Source organism: Dasypus novemcinctus, chromosome 4, assembly GCF_030445035.2.
Source record: "Dasypus novemcinctus isolate mDasNov1 chromosome 4, mDasNov1.1.hap2, whole genome shotgun sequence".
Lineage (NCBI taxonomy): Eukaryota > Metazoa > Chordata > Mammalia > Cingulata > Dasypodidae > Dasypus > Dasypus novemcinctus.
In genome coordinates, this window is record NC_080676.1 from 74,375,567 (window position 1) to 74,394,066 (window position 18,500).

Sequence of the window (18,500 nt, forward strand, 5' to 3'; positions counted from 1 at the left end):
TTAAGGTCTGTGACTATATAACTTTACACATCTATTTACTCTCAAATTATAGGCACAATTATCAGTACTAACTTATGATCAGATATTAACATGATGCAAAATAGGATGGCCTTAAACTCTAACTGAGGTGTTTTTTTATTTTTAGGAACATTAAGGTGATCTCTTAACTCTTTCACCTGTATCATTTTCTGATCCCATGAACCCCCAAAGGATAGTAAGGTCATAGTGAAAGTAACCTTAATTCACTATTACCAGAAAATGTCAAATATAATTATGAATGAAGTCACTTTCATCCCAAGTTAAATGAAAATTAAGCAAAATGATGATGTTTATTTACTAGACAGGAAAATAATATTTTTCATAGCTGTCTATTTTTCTTGAAAAGATATTAACCACCTACATGTTTCCATATGCAGGTATTCTTAGTCTTTTGGAGCATGGAGAAGAGTATACATTTTCTTTACCTTGTGCATATGCCCGGTCAATTTTAACTGTTCCTTGGGTGGAACTGGGTGGTAAAGTAAATGTCAACTGTGCAAAAACTGGGTATTCAGCCAGCATCACTTTTCATACGAAGCCATTTTATGGTGGAAAACTACACAGGTAAGAACATTTTAATGTAACATGGCTCTTACTATACTACTTTGATCCTGTGTTAAAACTCCTATTCTTTTTCTGGTTTATTATTTTTTTTTATTAAAAAAAATTTAGTGTATCATTCATACCGAACATACATAAACACTAAGTGTATAGTAAGTTATAAACTTAAAAAACAAACATGCATATCATCATACAGGGCTCCCATACATCACCCCTCTACCAACTCCTTGCATTGTTGCGAAACATTTGTTGCAGATTATGAAAGAGCATGGTTGAGATATACACCAAATGTAAGATATGGACTATAGTTGGTAATAAAACTTTGACTTTATTTCTTCTTACAGCAAAATAATATTCTATTGTGTGTATATACCACAGTTTATCCATTTGTCAGTTGATGGAGACCTGGGTTGTTTCTGTCTTGTGGGAATTGTGAATATTGCCACTATGAATATGGGTGTGCAGGTATGTGTGTACATGCTTTCAGATCTTCTGGATATATACCTAGTAGTGGTATTGCTGGGTCACATGGCAGCTCTATATCTAACTTCCTTAAGGAACCACCAAACAGACTTGCACAGTAGCTGTACCATTCTGAAGTCCAAAAGTGTTTAATTTTGAGGATGGCCCATTTATCTGTGTTTTCTTTGGTTGCTCATGCTTTGGGTATAAGGTTTAAGAGAAGTCCCCCCATCCCCCCTCACCTATTACAAGGTCTTGAAGATGTTTCCCTGCATTATCTTCTAGGAGTTTTATGGTCCTGGCTTTTATGGTTAGGACTTTGATCCATTTTGAGTTGATTCTTGTATAGGGAGTAAGATGGGGGTCCTCTTTCATTCTTTTAGTTATAGATATCCCTTTCTCCCAGCCCTATTTATTGAAGAGACTGTTCTGTCTCAGAAAAGTAGACTTGGTAGCCTTATCAAAAATCAGTTGACCATATAGGTGGGGGTCTATTTCTGAACTCTGAATTTGATGCCATTGATTAATGTTTATGCCAATACCATGATGTTTTGACCACTGTAGCTTTAAAATATACACTTAAGGAGGCATAAGTCCTCCAACTTCGCTCTTCTTTTTTTAGGATGTTTTTGGCTGTTTGGGACCCCTTTCCCTTCCAAATAAATTTGATAATTGACTTTTCTAGTTTTGTAAAGTAGGCTGTTGGAATTTTGATGGTATTGCATTGAATCTATAAATTAATTTGGGTAGAATTGACATCTTCATGAGTTTTATCTTCCAATCTATGAACAAGAAATGTCCTTCCATTTGTTTAGGTCTTCTTTGATTTCTTGTAGCAGTGTTTTATAGTTTTCTGAATACAGATACTTTACATTCCAGGTTGAATTAATTCCTAGATATTTAAAGTCTTATTGTTACTATTGTAAATGGAAATTTTTTCTTGACTTCCTCCTTAGCTTGCTCATACCTAGTGCATAGAAATGCTACTGATCTTTGTGTGTTGGTCTTGTGCCCTGCCACTTTGCTTAGCCCATGTATTAGCTATAAATAGCTTTGTTGTAGATATTTTGGGATTTTTAAAAATACCTTTTATTTCTTTAGCTATGTTGCCCTTCAACTCCATAATTTGATTTAGGAAATATGTATGAACATCATTGATTAGTTTTTTCAAACCCTGTGTTTTGTGTGTAGCTTTGATTCCCTTTGCCTGAGCTATATCTTTCTTTTTCTTAGTATGGCTTGTAATATTTTTTGATGTCCAGCTATCTGATAGATTTACTCTGTATGCTACCACTGTTCTTTGATTCTTGGTTCAACTTTTTCTGTGTATTTAGGATTGCCCCTGTTTAACTAGGGCTAAGGAACCAGTAATGAGGTGCAGGTTAGTTTCCAAGGGCCTTCGAGAGGAGGGGACAGTAAAGGCAGTAAAGTAAAAAATTGCCTCTTTTATTTCTTATTATTTTTCCCTTCTTCACATGCACTTTCCTGATCTGCCTGCAGATGGCAGTCCTTGGCAGACCTCTCAGCTCACACCCTGGACACTAGGGGGCAATGAATTTGCTGTAACCCCACCAAGGCCTGCAGTGCAGAAGCAATGTCCTCAGGGTGTGCCAAGTCTCCCAAACAAACTTTCTCAGAAGCTGCTCTCCTGCCTTGGTCAGCAGCAGCCTCCCTCTCTCTTGTGTCTTCAGCAATCAGCCAGGGCAGTAGGGAGGGCGTTTGACAAGGCAAATTATCTTAAGCTTCCTGCCTGCTAGGCAATCAGGGCAAACAATGTCATGGCCCCACCCATCATGGAAGTGTGCAACCCCTCTGACACAGCAGACCAGATTTGCTGGTCAAAATATGAATTTGCCATAGGCACATCCCTCCCTTTCCCTTTTCTTAGGGAAGAGGACCCATGCAACCACCTTAGTCCATAGCAACTGGCCAGGAGCCAGAGGGCCCAGTGCTGTTTGCTCTGAAGGTGGAGCCATGGGCACCAGCGACTGCTGCTGCAGCTTTACTTGAGGGATTTTTCCAGCCCGCTGAGACTCCTTTTTTTACCCCTCTCTCTTCTGGATGGTGCTAGCCTCCCCTGGTGTCCTAAACCCTAGAGCAATGTTCCAGACAGTTTCTGCTTGTTCTCTAGCCATTTTTCTGGGAGAGAAATGAGTTCTTTGCCTCTCTAATCTTCCATCTTCCCTCTGCTTTGTTTCATTGCATGAGGTTGGACTTTTATTCATGTTTATTTTTTAATAAATTTAGTCTTCCAAGGCATTCTGGAAAACATTAACTAGTTTTTTTTTCTTTTCTTTTTTAGAGAAGTTGTAGTTTTACAAAGCAATCATGCATAAAATATAGGTTTCTCGTACACCATCCCACCACCAACACCTTGCATTGGTGTGGAACATTTGAGACATTTGATGATAGCACATTATTATAATTGTAGCATTAATTAAAATCTGTGGTTTAACTTAGGTTTCACTGTGTAATATACTTCCATGAATTTTTTTTAAAATTTTTATTGTTACCATATATACAATCTAACATTTACCCGTTTACTCACATTCAGATATATATTTCAGAGCTGTTAATTGCATTACAACATTGGGCTGCCATCACCACCATCCATTACCAAAACATTTCCCTCATTCCAAGTAGGCACCCTGTACATTTTAAGCCTAAACTTCCCATTTCCTAGCCCCGCCATCACCCTGGTAACCTATATTCTAGATTCTAATTCTATGAGTTTGCTTATTCTAATTATTTCTAGTCAGTGAGATCATATAAGGTTTGTCCTTTTGTGTCTGGCCTCTTTCACTCAGCATGATGTCTTCAAAGTTTGTCCATTTTGTTACATGTGTCAGGACTTCATTCCTTTCTTTGGCTGAATGATATTCCATTGTATGTATATACCACATTTTATTTATCCCTTCTGTTGGTGGACACGTGGATTGCTTCCATGTTTTGGCAATTGTGAATAATGCTGCTTTGAGCATTAGTGTGCAAATATCTGTTTGAGTCCCTGCTTTTAATTCTGTTGGGTAGATGCCTAGTGGGACTGCTGGGTCATATGGTAGTTCTGTACTTAGCTTTCTGAAGAACTACCAAACTGTCTTCTACAGCTGCTGCACCATTTTATATTGCCATTCTAATGGGTATGAAATGATATCTCCTTGTGGTTTTGAGTTGCATTGCCCTGATAATTAATGATGTTGAGCATCTTTTCATGTGTTTTCTGGCCATGTGTCTGTCTTCTTTGGAGAGATGTCTCTTGAAGCCTTTTGCCCATTTTTTAGTTGGGCTCTTTGTCTTTTTGTTGTTAAGTTGAAGGGTTTCTTTGTATGTTCTGGATATTAAACCCTTATCAGATATGTGATTTCCGAATACTTTCTCCCATTGTGTAGGTAGTCATTTTACTTTAATGACACAAAAATAGCGAATTTTGATGAGGTCATATTTATCTGTTTTTTCTGTTGTTGCTTGTGCTTTGGATGTAAAACCTAAGAAACCATTGCCTAACACAAGGTCCTGAAAATGCTTCCCTACATTTATGTCTAGGAGTTTGATAATTCTAGTTCTTATATTTAGGTTTTGATACACTTTCAGTTGATTTTTGTATATGGTGTGAGGTGGGGCCCTCGTTCATTTTTTTTTTTTTTTTCCGCAAATGGAGACCCAGTTTTCCCAGCACCATTTGTTGAAGAGTCTGTTCTTTCCCAATTGAGTAGTCTTGCCACCTTGTCAAAAATCAGTTGGCCATAAATGTGAGGGCTGTTTTGTGAGCTCTCAATTCTAGTCCATTGGTCAGTATCTGTCCTTGTGCCAGTACCATGCTGTTTTGATTAGTGTAGCTTTGTAATAAGTTTTAAGATTGGGAAGGATGAGTCCTCCAACTTCCTTCTTCTTTTTTCAAATTGGCTTTAGCATTTAGGGCCCCTTTCTCTTGCATATAAATTTGATGATTGACTTTTCTATTTCTGCAAAGAATTTTGATTGGGATTGTATTGTATCAATAAATTGTTTCTTCTTAACACTGTTTAGACTTCTTATCCATGAACACAGAATGTCCTCACATTTATTTAAGTCTTCTTTGATCTATTAACAATGTTTTGTATATTTTTGCCTACAAGCCCTTTTATCTGTGGTTAAATTTATTCTTAGATATTTGATTCTTTCATTTGCTATTATAAATGGAATTATTTCTTGATTTGTCCTCAGAGTGTTCATTATTAGTATATAGAAACACTACTCATTTTACTTGTTGTTTTTGTACCCATTACTTTGCTGAATTCATTCATTAGCCCCAGGAGCTTTGTGTGAATTTTTCAGTGTATAGGATCATATCATCTGCAAATAGAGGAAGTTTTAATTCTTTCCTTCTATCTTGGATCCCTTTTATTTCTTTTTCTTGACTAATTTCTCTTGCAAGAACTTCCCAGTATGATATTGAATAACAGTGGTGACAGTGGGCATTCTTGTCTTCTTCCTGATCTCAAAGGGCAAGCATTCAGTCTTTGACCGTAAGTAGTATGTTAGGTATGGACTTTTCATATATGCCCTTTATCATGTTAAGGAAATTTCCTTCTATTCCTAGTGTTCCGATTGTTTTTATCATGAAGTCATGCTGGATTTTGTCAAATGCCTGCATCAATTGAGATAATCACATGCTATTTTTCCTTCATTCTGTTAATGTGGTTGAGCCACCTGTACATACCTGGGATAAATCCCTTTTGATTATGGTTTATAACTCTTTTAATGTGCTGTTAAATTCAGTTTTTTAGTATGTTCTTGAGGACTTTTTATCTATATTTGTATTGGTCAACTAAAGGGGTGCTGATGCAAAGTGCCAGAAATCTGTTGGCATGTTATAAACGGTATTTATTTGGGGTAGAAGCTTACAGTCACAAGGCCATAAAGCATAAGTTACTTCCCCTACCAAAGTCTGTTGCCATGTATTGGAGCAAATGGCTGCCAGTGTCTGCAAGGGTTCAGTCTTCCTCTTCCTCCTAAGGCTCTGTAGCAGTTTGATATGGTTATGAATTCCAAAAATAGATATTGGTTTATGTTTGTCATCTGGTCTGTACCTGAGTGTGATTAAGTTATGATTAGGGCTTTCATTGGACCACTTCATTAGGGTATTGAGACCTCACCCCTTGATGGTGGGGGACTCACAGATAAAAGGCATGGCAAAGGACAGAGTTGGGGGTTTTTTGATGTTGGAGTCTGATGCTAAAGCCTTAAGCTGGAGCCCTGGGAAGTAAGCTCATAGAGGAAAGAGAAGCCAGCCCCAGGAAGAGAGGAACCCTAAGCCCAGAAAGAAGCAAGACCCTGGGAGGGAGGAACCCAGGAAGCCTGAACCCTCACAGACGTCGGTAGCCATCTTGCACCAACACGTGAAAATATTCTTTGGTGAGGGAAGTAACTTATACTTTATGTCCTGATATCTGTGAGCTCCTACCCCAAATAAATACCCTTTATAAAAGTCAACCAATTTCTGGTATTTTGCATCAGCACCTCTTTGACTAACACAGGCTCCATGGTCCCAGTGCCTTACTTTCTCAGCTGTAGGCTAGTCTAAGGCTTGTCTCTCTCCCCGGGAGCTCATTTCTTTTCTGGGCTCAGCTGCTCTGCTCTCTTCAGAAGGTCAGCTGGAGACTCTCAGGTTCATTCTCTTCCCAGGGCCTCTGCCATGTAATAGCTGTCTCTATTCCTCTGTGTTCTTCTCCTGTGTATTTACTTCCCAGGGCTCCAGCATCAAGATTAAAACTCTTTTCTGCCATGGGGGCAGGGACTCGGCATCCTACTGATGTGTCCAAATCAAAAGCCCCAATCATAATTTAATCAAATAAAAGTCAAACCTCTGAATCTATTACAATCTAATTTGCCCAGAGAAATAGACCAGTTTGCAAACATAATCCAATATCTATTTTTGGAATTCATAAATAATACCAAACTGCTACGATATTTGTAAGAGATTGTATGTAATTTTCCTTTCTGATAGTGTCTTTAATCTGGCTTTGGTATGAGGGTGATGTTAAAGTCGTCGAATGAATTAGGGTGCATCTCCTTCTCTTCAGTATTTTGGAAGAATTTGAGCAGAATTGGAATTAAATTCTTCTTAAAATGTTTGGTGGAATTCCGCTATGAAGTCATCTGGTCCTGGCCTTTTTTTGCTGGGAGGTTGTTGATTACTGATTTAATCTCTTTACCAGAAATTGGTTTCTTGAGATCTTCTATTCTTGAGTCAGTGTAGGTAGTTTGTGTGTGCTAAGAATTTGTCTGTTTCATCTAGATTATTTAATTTATTGTTGTACAGTTCGTGCTATCCTCTTATAAGTCCTTTTTATTTCAGCAAGGTCAATAGTCATGTCCCCCTTTCATTTCTGAGTTTATTCTTTGTATCCTCTCTTTTTCTTTGTCTTTCTAGCTACAGGTTTGTCAATTCTATTGATCTTTTCAAAGAACCAACTTTTGGTTTTGTTGATATTCTTTTTTTTTTTTGTTCTCTATTTCATTTTCTTTATTCTAATCTTTGTTATTTTGTTCCTTTTGCTTGCTTTGGGATTAGTTTGCTTTTCTTTTTCTGTTTCTTCCAGGTGTGCAGTTAGGTCTTTAATTCTAGCTCTTCTGGGTTTTTTTTCCCGTTAAAAGAAATTTTATTGGAGTATATTCTTCATACATGAATAAACGTAAACAATAAGTGTATAGTAAAAGTTGTGAAATTACAAAACAAATATTCATGCAAGGCTCCCATAGATCACTCCACCACCAATACCTTGCATTGTTGTGATATCTTTTTTATAAACTATGAAAAACCATCATCAAAAAATATTACTATTAACTATAACCCATATCTTTCATTTGGTATATTTTCCCCCAACCCACCTGATTATTAATAGCCTCCATTAGTATTATATTTTTGTTATAGTTCATAAGAGAACGTTCTTACATTTGTTCTGTTAACCACAGTCCTTCTTCCACCACTGGATTCCCTGTATTGTACAGTCCCATGCTCTATACAGTCCATTCAAGGTGTATACTCACTGGCTCTCATTTTTATCACAGAGTTGTGCTGTCATCACCTCAGTCAATTTTAGAACATTTTCATTACACCAAAAGAAAAAAATCCCATACCCCCTTATACCCCTCTATTGTTGTCCCTTAGAATTGATTTATCTTCTTTGCCTTTGCTGCAGAAATATTACAATATTACTGTTAACTGTCGTCCATATGTTAAGTTTGTTATAATTTTCCCGTGTATCACCATATTCTTGACACGTTATAAAAGAAGAGCATTCTTTTATTTATACCACAATCTTCATACACCACCGAAATCATTGTTATAGTCCCTAGATTAGCCTCTAGCATTCTTTGACATTTATTTCCTTAAACTACCCCTTTCAGGCACAATCACATTTATAAATCAGCATGTTATTCATCCTTAGTATAATATGTTACCATCAACTCTATTCATTTCAACACTTTTACAATAAACCTAAATAAAAATTCTGTATACATTAGGCATCAGCTCCCAATTCTCAACCCACATTCTATCTCTGAGTAAACTATATTCTAGAGTTTACCTCCATGAATTTGCCCATCATGTTTAATTCTTACTAGTGAGACCATACAAATTAATCCTTTCATGTCTGTCTCATTTCACTCAATATCCTCAAGGTTCATCCATAATGTCATAAACATTGTGATTTCATTTCTTCTTACAACTGAATAGTATTCCATTGTCTGTATATACCACATTTTGTTTATTCATTCATCAGTTGATAGAAACTTGGGTTGTGTCTATATTTTAGCAATTGTGAATAATGTTGCTATGAACATCGGTGTTCAAATGTCAGTTCACATCCTTGCTTTCAGTTCTTTTGAATATATTTCTAGTAACAAGATTGCTGGATCATAAGGCAGTTCTATATTCAGCTTCTTGAGGTACTGCCAAACTGTCTTCTCCAGCAGCTCTACCATTCTACATTACCACCAACAGCAAAGGAATGTTCCTATTTCTTCATATCCTTTCCAGCACTTGTAATTTTCTTTCTTTGTTTTCTTTTTTTTAAATAATGGCCATTCTATAAGGTGTGAAATGATATTTCATTGTAGTTTTGATCTGCATTTCTCTAATAGCTAGTTTGTTGAACATTTTTTCAAGTGCTTTTTGGCCATTTGTATTTCTTTGAAGAAATGTCTATTCATGTCTTTGGCCAATTTTTTAATTGGGTTCCTTATCTTTTTTTTTCCCTCAACATTTTATTTTTTAGTTTCTGAAGTACAAATTGAAAAATTTTTAATAAGTCTTTTTTTAAAAGATTGATTTATTTATTTCTCTCCCCTTCCCCGCCCCAGTTGTCTGTTCTCTGTGTCTATTTGCTGCATGTTTTTCTTTGTCCACTTCTGTTGTCAGTGGCACGAGAATCTGTATTTCTTTCTGTTGCGTCATCTTGTTGTGTCAGCTCTCTGTGTGTGCGGCGCCATTCCTGGGCAGGCTGAACTTTCTTTCCCTCTGGGCGGCTCTCCTTACAGGGCGCACTCCCTTGAAAACATTTTTATACATATATTTTAACAAACTTGGGAGGCGAACTTGGCCCAATTGATAGCGCGTCTGTCCGCCTACCACATGGGAGGTCCACAGTTCAAACCCGGGCCTCCTTGAGCCATGTGGCGCTGGCCCACGTGCACTGCTGATGTGCACAAGGAGTGCCCTGCCACACAGAGGTGTCCCCCGCATAGGGGAGCCCCATGCGCAAGGAGTGCACCCCGTAAGGAGAGCTGCCCAGTGCAAAAGAAAGTGCAGCCTGCCCAAGAATGGTGCTGCACACACGGAGAGCTGACACAACAAGATAACGCAACAAAAAAGAAACACAGATTCCCGGCGCCACTGATACGGATAGAAGCAGTCACAGAAGAACACGTAGTGAATGGACACAGAGAGCAAACGGCTGTTGGGGGGAAGGGGAGAGAAATTTTTTTAAAAATCTTAAACACGAAAAGCAAACAACATTCCTTTCAATACAGGATAACTTATATAGGTACTTTAAAACTTCCTTTTAAAAAAAATACATTTTATTTTAGAGTGAAATAGCTCATTCAAAAGATTTATGGATACATGACAATTATTTTTCATTATTTTATTTTATGTTAGTGTTTATGAATGCCAAATTTGGACAGTATGCCCTCCAACTTAAAATTTTGTCCACTAAAAAATGTAAGCATTCCTCCTATAACAAAAATAAATTAAACCTTGTGGTAGAAAAAACAGAAAATATTGGCATAAGCCTCTGAGTAAGCCTGAAAAACAAAGATAGGTTTCAACTGTATGGAGGAACATTCTAGAATCCACCTAGAAACATTTGTCCTAACAACTGACCTGGTGTTACTGGGTTTGTTTTGCTTCAGAAGGGGACAAAGGGTGCATGGGAGAGTGCTGAAGACTCGCAAGAACCACAGAATCACTTACTCAAAATTAGCCAAAATGCAATATATTATAGAATAATATACAACAACAATAGAACCCTCAACAGTTACTCAGTGACTGGAAAGAAAGTTGTAAGCTTAGAACAAGTACCTTAACAGGAACCATGTTCAACAAGTTGTGAGACTTTAAATGTGAGAAAAACTTCATAGATGCTGTCTTGTGCACAAGACATTAGTTTCCAGGACATTGAGGATGACCATAACACATACAAAGAAAAAATCCAAGCTGCTTATCCTTCTACCATTCTCTTGAGTATTAAACCCAGGCCACCTTTGACTACTTGCATGGGTGTCTTTTCTTCTTTATTCTCAATGTAAATGCTTACTCCTTGAGACACCAGCAGGTTTTTGTTTTTGTTTTTTTTAAAGGAAATTATTTTTTTTTAAATTTATTTCTCTCCCGTTCCCACCCCCCCCCACAGGTGTCTGTTCTCTGTGTCCATTTGCTGTGTGTTCTTTTTTGTCCGCTTCTGTTGTTGTCAGCAGCACGGGAATCTGTGTCTCTTTTAGTTGACTGCATCAGCTCTCCGTGTGTGCGGCGCCATTCCTGGGCAGGATGTACTTCCTTTCACGCTGGGCGGCTCTCCTTATGGGGCGCACTCCTTGTGCGTGGGGCTCCCCTACCCAGGGGACACCCCTGCATGGCAGGGCACTCCTTGCACACATCAGCACTGCGCATGGGCCAGCTCCACATGGGTCAAGGAGGCCCGGGGTTTGAACTGCGGATCTCCCATGTGGTAGACGGACGCCCTAACCACTGGGCCAAGTATGCTTCCCGTATGACACAGTGTTTTGAAGGAACTATCGAGCAATGAAAAATCAGAAGCAAGAAGGCTTATAGACTCTTGTGACCTCTCTATTTGCACATATTTGTAACCCATATTTATTTTTTAAAGAAACATGCTGAGTAATGCTAATTTAACCAATTGAGAAAAAGCTTCTATCAACCTATACAATTTCCATGACAGACTAGAAGACTAGTATTTAAAAAATATATAGTTAAAAGTCAAAAAGTTTGATTAGATGAATGATAGGCATCATCTCTTTTAAGCACAGAGCATCAAATGAAGTCTTATAAAAGATTGATCTGTAACCTTCATTTTTGAGTTTTTGATATATTCATACATCTTGAATCTCAGTCTTCAGGCCAAGGTATAGCCATGCTTCTTTTTTTAAAATAAAATTGTATCAAAGTATATCAATCGTACATGAACATACATAGACAGTAAATGTATAATAAGATTTGTGAATTTACAAAACAAACATACATATCATCATACAAGGCTCTCATACATTTCTGTCTCCCCACCACAATGTTGCATTGTTACGAAACATTTGTTAAAAATGAAGGAATGTTATCAAAATTACTGTATTTTTCTCCCACGCCACCCAAATATTAGCACCCTATATTAGTATTATATATTTATTATCGTTAAGGAGAAATGGTCTCATATTTGTCTTCTTAACCATAGTCCATCACCCACCAGTGTATTTCCTGTGTTAAAAGCATTTTCCACATTTATTCCATTCAGTTAGTTAGCAATGTAAGTCTGTGTTCTTCTGTAAGTGAAAATTTTCCCATATTCATTTCGATTCATAGGTTTACTTTCCAATATTAATTAAGTCTCTGCTACTGAGAAGGAAATAGGAGGTGGTTAAGGCTTGCCACATACATTTCATTAACTTTTTTGTATATTTGAATTCTCTGATAGTCTGTAGTTAAAGAATTATTCCACATTTAGTACACATAGTGTTATATCTCCTGCATATTCAGAATTTTCCTCAATTGTACCAGCTCAACTACATAGCTAGCTGATTGTTTTAAAGCAGTTTTATTGAAATTTATTCCTATACCATACAATGTACCCAAAGTGTACAATCCGCGTTTTTTAGTATAATCACAGTGTTGTGCATTCATCACCACAGAAAATTTTAGAACAACTTCATTATTCTAGAAAGAAAAAGTCCATACCTCTTAGTTGTTACCTCTGTCCTTCCCCAGCCCTATGTAACCACTAATCTAATTCCATCTTTATAAACTGATTTATATTTACATTTTATATAAATGGAATCATACAATAGTTAATATTTGTGTCTGGTTGCTTTCACTTAGTATAATTTTTTTTTAATGATTTATTTTATTTATTTCTCTCCCCTCCCTCCATTGTCTGCTCTCTCTGTCCATTTGCTGTGTGCTCCTCTGGGTCTGCTTGTATTCTCATCAGGTGGCTCCTGGAACCGATCCTGGAACCTTCAGGAGTGAGAGAGAGGCAGTTATTCTCCTGTGCCACCTCAGCTCTCTGGTCTGCTGCATACCCCATTGTCCCTCCTCTGTGTCTCTTCTTGTTGGATCATCTTGCTGCACCAGGTCTCCACGTGGGCCAGCACTCCTGCACAGGGCAGCACTCTGTGTGGGCAAGGTCTCCACAAAGTCCAGCTTGCCTTCATCAGGAGGCCCTGGTTATCAAACCGTGGACCTCCTATATGGTAGAAAAGAACCCAGTTGCTTGAACCACATCCGCTTCCCTGTAATTTTTTTTTAACACTTTTTTTTTTTAAGATACTTAGATTACATAAATGTTATATAAAAAATATAGGGGATTCCCATATACCTTGCTCCCTACCCCTCCCACATTTTTCCACATTAACAGCATCCTTCATTAGTGTGGTACATTTGTTACAGTTGATGAACACATTTTGGAGCCGCTAAGTGTGGATTATAGTTTACATTATAGTTTATACTCTTGCACACTTTTGTAAGTTATGACAAGATATATAATGGCCTATATCTGCCATTGCAGTATCATTCAGGACAATTCCCAAATCCTAAAAATGCCCCCATATTATAGCTGTTTTTCCTTCTCCCTCCCCTCAGAATCTCCCAGTGGCCACTGCCTCCATATCAATGATAAAAGTTCTTCCATTGCTAGAATCACAATAAGTCTATAGTAGAATACCAGTAAATCTACTCTAGTCCATCATTCATTCCCCAATCCTGAGTATTATGGGATGGTGATGCCTACTCTGCCCCTAATTGAGAGGGCACTTAGATCCCATGGGGCAGATGGATGGACTGTCTTGCTGGCAGTTGTAGACTCTCTTCTGTTCTTTGCAATAGTTGTTGTCTATCATCATCTCCTTGTTAGTTGTCCTGGGTGAATCTAATGAACTGGAGAGTAGGTGTTGCAACCCTGTTGAGATTTAGGGCCCAACTGGCACATGAATAGCCCAAAGGTTTAAGTCTCTTGGACATAAACACCTATCAACTCTAGTACTAACAGTGGGGTCAAATAGAAGGGGCAGAAGAGCCATGTGTAGGGAAACCACAACTGAGTCCAATCTGTCACACTGGGGAGCACTAATTCCAAAGTAGGGCCCACTGGCAGGGCACCAAACTCCTGAGCTGTCTGCCCTGCCAAATGTGTCCAGAGGTCTCCAGAGCCTTCAGGAGTCTCACTATTTGAGGCAGTATTTACTTTGGCAATCAGTGAGATCCTGCTGAGATGTGCATAAGCATAACCTCTGGAATGACCTCTCGACTCACTTTGAAATCTCTTAGCCATATAAATTCATTTTTCTTCACCTTTCCCCCCTTTTGGTCAAGTTCTTTTTTCCAGTTACATTGGTAATTGGTCCTTGGTAGTAATCCCTTGGTGCCAGGGAAGCGTATCCCCAGGATGGGAGTCCAATACCTTCCTGCCCATTATGTGGGTCTCCACCCACTGATACAACCAACTATGACAAGATAAACACACACACTCCCTAGAAACGTGCCCCAGGTGTACCCTGTCCCACATACCCCCCACATCCAACACCCTAAACCAGTAACCCTCCCCTGCCACGTTTGCCAAAAGAACATTCCCAGTGTTATAGTTTCAACCACATACCTGCAAATCCCCAGAGTTCACCTGCTCCCTCCCCCCAGTTCCATGGACAGTCAAAGCCACCCTCCACACCTTATCCCCCTCACAAACATTCTTTTGGTTATGGACATCTAGTTCTCCCAGCACCATTTGTTGAAGAGACTGTTTTTGTCTCAGTAATGTGGCCTTGGTAGGTTTGTCAAACACCCATTGTCTGTAGAGGTAAGGGTTTTTTTCTGGACACTCAATTCAATTCCACTGATTTATATGTCTGTTTTTATGCCAATATCATGCTGTTTGGCCACTGCAGTTTCGTAATATTGCTTCACGGTCAGGAATGAAATTCCTCCCACTTTGCTCTTCTTTTTTAGAATGCTCTTGGCTATTCAGATGCATTTTACCTTATGAATAAATTTGGTAATTTGCCTTTTCTATTTCTGTAAAGTAGGCTCGTGGAATTTTTATTGGTATTGCATTGAATCTATAAATCAGTTTGGGTAGAATTGACATTTTTACTGTATTTAGTCTTCTAATCCTTGAACCATAGAATGCCTTTCCATTTATTTAGGTCTTCTTTAATTTTTTCTAATAAAATAGTGTTTTCTACTTTTTTGCATATAAGTTCTGTGCTTCTTTGGTTAAATTAATTCCTAGGTATTTGAGTCTTTGTTGCTATTGTAAATGGAATTTTTCCCCTGATTTTCTCCTCAGATTGTTCAGTACTAGGTGTACAGAAACATTACTGATTTTTTGTGTGTCGATCTTGTATCCTGTGACTTTGCTGAACTTGTTTATTAGCTCAGGTACCTTTGTTGTAGACATTTCAGAATTTTCTAAATATATGATCATGTCATTCACAAGCAGTGAGAGTTTTACCTCCTCTTTTCCTATTTGGATGCCTTTTTTTCCTTGTCTAATTGCTGTAGCTAGAACTTCTAGCACAATATTGAATAACAGTTTTGGCAATGGGCATTCTTGTCTTGTTCCTGATCTTAGAGGGAAAGCTTTCAGCCTTTCCTCATTGAGTACAATGTTGGCTGTGGGTTTTTCATATATACCCTTTAACATATTGAAGAATTTATTTTCTGTTCCTATCTACTGAGGTGTTTTTATCAAGAAATGATGTTGGGTTTTCTAAAATGCCTTTTCTTCATCCATTGAGATGATTGTGTGTTTTTTTACCCTTCAGTTTATTAATGTGTTGTATAACATTAATTGATTTTCTTATGTTCAACCACCCTTGCATACCAGAAATAAATGCCACTTGATTGTGGTATATAAGTCCTTTAATATGCTGTTGGATTCAATTCGCATGTATTTTGTCAAGAATTTTTGCATCCATGTTGTTAGTATAGCAGTTTGATACTGTTTATGAATTCCAAAAATAGTTGTTGAATTATGTTTGTAAATTGGTCTGTTCCCATGGGTGTATTAGATTGTATTAACTTCAGAGGTTTCACTTTTACTCGATTAAATTCTGATTTGAGCTTTGATTGGGCCACATCAGTAGGATTTGGTGGGTGAGAATTCACAGAGAAAATGACATGGCAAAGGAGAAGGTGGGAGTTTTGGATGCTGGAACCCCAGGAAGGAAACATACAGGAGAACACAGAGGAATAGAAATGACTCCTTAGACACAGCAGAGGCCCTCGGAAGAGAAAGAGCCTGATAGTCTATAACTGACCTAGTGGAGAGAGCAGAGCAGCTGACCCCAGAAAGAAACAAGCCCTGGGAGAAAAATGAGACTTACCTCAGCCTACAGCTGATATTAGAAGAAGTCGGGACTATGGAGCCAGCCTTAAGAGGAAGAGGAAGCCCGAGCCCTTAGAGGCAGCCATCTTGCTCCAACATGTGGCAACATTCCTTGTTGAGGGAAGTAACTTAGGCTTTATGGCCTAGTAACTGTAAGCTTCTACACCAAATAAACACCCTTTATAAAAGCCAACAGATTTCTGATATTTTGCATCAACACCCGTTTGGCTGACTAATACAGTTAGAGAGATTGGTCTGTAGTTTTCTTTTCTTGTAGTACCTTTTACCTGGCTTTGGTATTAGGGTGATGCTGGCTTCACAAAATAAGTTGGGTGATGTATTACCACCCACCCTCGGTGCGTGGGGACTCAACACCCTAATGACGTGGCCCAATCAAAGCCCTAATCATAACTTAATCATGCCCAGGTACAGACCAGATTAAAAACATAATCCACTATCTATTTTTGGAATTCATAACCATATCTAACTACTATAGGTAATTTTCCCTACTCTTCAATTATTTGGAAGAATTTAAACAGGATTGGTGTTAATTCTTCTCAATGTGCTTGGTAGAATTCACCTGTGAAGCCATTTGGTCCTGGACTTTTCTTTATTGATGATTTTTTGACGACTGAGTCAGTCTCTTTAAATGTGATTGGTTTTAAGTTCTTGTATTTCAAGTAGAGTCAATATAGACTGTACGTTTCTAGGAATTTGTCCATTTCACTTATGTTGGAATACAGTTTCTCATGATATCTTCTTATCCTTTCTATTTCTGTGGGGTCAGTCATAATTTCCCCCCTCTCATTTCTGATTTATTTATTTGCACCTTCTCTTTTTTTTTCTTTGTTAGCCTAGCTAGGGGGTTGTCAATTTTATTGATATATTCAAAAGAAACAGCTTTTGGTGTTGATGATTTTCTCTATGTTGTTGTTCTTAATTTCATTTATTTCTGTTCTGAACTTTATTATTTCTTTTCTTCTGCTTCCTTTGGGAATGGTTTGCTGTTCTTTTTCTAGTTTCTCCAGTTGTTCACTTAGATATTTGATTTTAGCTTCCTTCATTTTTAATGTAGGCGTTTAGGGCTATAAATTTCACTCCCAGCACTGCCTTCGCTGTATCCCATACATTTTTCTAATATTCTTATTTTGATTTGTCTCAATATATTTAATAATTTCACTTAAAATTTCTTCTTTGACCCACTGATTGTTTAGGAGGGTATTGTTTAGCTGCCACACATTTGCATTACATTACCTTTTCCCTTCTATTATTGATGTCTAGTTGCATTCCATTATGATCTGAATAGGTGCTTTATAGATAAATTTCAGTCTTCATATATTTATTGAGACCTGCCTTATGACCTAACATTTGGTCTATCATGGAGAAAGTTCCATGAACCCTTGAGAAAAGTGTAGAACCCACTGAGTTTGGATGTTAGGTCTAGCTTATTTATCATGTTCAAGTTTTGTTTTCTTGTTGATCCTCTGCCTAGTTGTTCTATCTAATGCTATGAGTGGTGTGTTGAAGTCTTCAACTATTATTATAGGGATGTCTATTTCTCCCTTCAGTTGTTCCAGAGTTTGCCTCATGTATTTTGGGATACCCTGATTAGGTGAATAGATATTTATGACTTTTACTTCTTCCTGGTGGATGGTACCTTATATTAATATATAATGGCATTCTGTATCTCTTACAAGCCTTTTGCATTTAAAATGTGTTTTGTCTGATATTAGTATAGCTACCCTTGCTCTTTTCCTTTTTTCTCCCAGCATTTATCAAGGACTGAACCCAGGATCTTGTACATGGGAAGCAGGCTCGCAACCACAGAGCTACATTTGCTCTCCAATGAGAGTTGGTGTTTTCAATTTTTGTTTTGTTTTTTTTTTAGAAGGTACTGGGGATTGAACCCGGGATCTTATACTTGGGAAACAGGTGCTCAACCACTTGAGCTACACTTGGTCCCCTACTCCTGCTCTTTTTAGTTACTGTTTGCATGGAGTATCTTTTCCAATGTTGACTTTCAGCCGGTTTCTACCCCTTCGTTAAGGCGAGTCTCTTGTTGGCAACTTATGGATGGCTTTTGTTTTTTTTTATCTATTGTGCCAGCTTATATCATTTGATTAGGGAGTTTAATTCATTCACATTCAATAACATTACTGTAAATGCATTGTTTACTTTGGTTTTCATATGTCATATCTTATTTTTTTCTGTTTTTACTCTTTTGATTATCCTTTCTGCTATTCTTGCCTTCTGTACCCCCCTCTGAGCCTCTCAGTCATGTCTTTTTCTTTTGTGCTTAAGGCTCCCTTTAATACTTCCTGAAAAGATATATTCTTTTTTATGTTCTCTCTT

The 18,500-nt window shown here is 37.8% G+C and overlaps 1 protein-coding gene across 4 annotated transcripts in view; it reads left to right on the top strand.

Annotated features, from left to right (window-relative positions):
* OSBPL11 (oxysterol binding protein like 11) overlaps positions 1–18,500 on the top strand; it is a 112,038-nt gene that overhangs the window by 63,271 nt on the left and 30,267 nt on the right. For all 4 annotated transcript variants that reach the window (XR_011648656.1, XR_009185534.2, XM_058295662.2 and 1 more), the window contains one exon: positions 417–603. Coding sequence is in view for 2 of the 4 variants with exons in the window: in XM_058295662.2 (XP_058151645.1) it covers positions 417–603 (187 nt within the window). In the remaining 2 variants the exon portion in view is untranslated. The remainder of the gene's footprint in view (positions 1–416; positions 604–18,500) is intronic.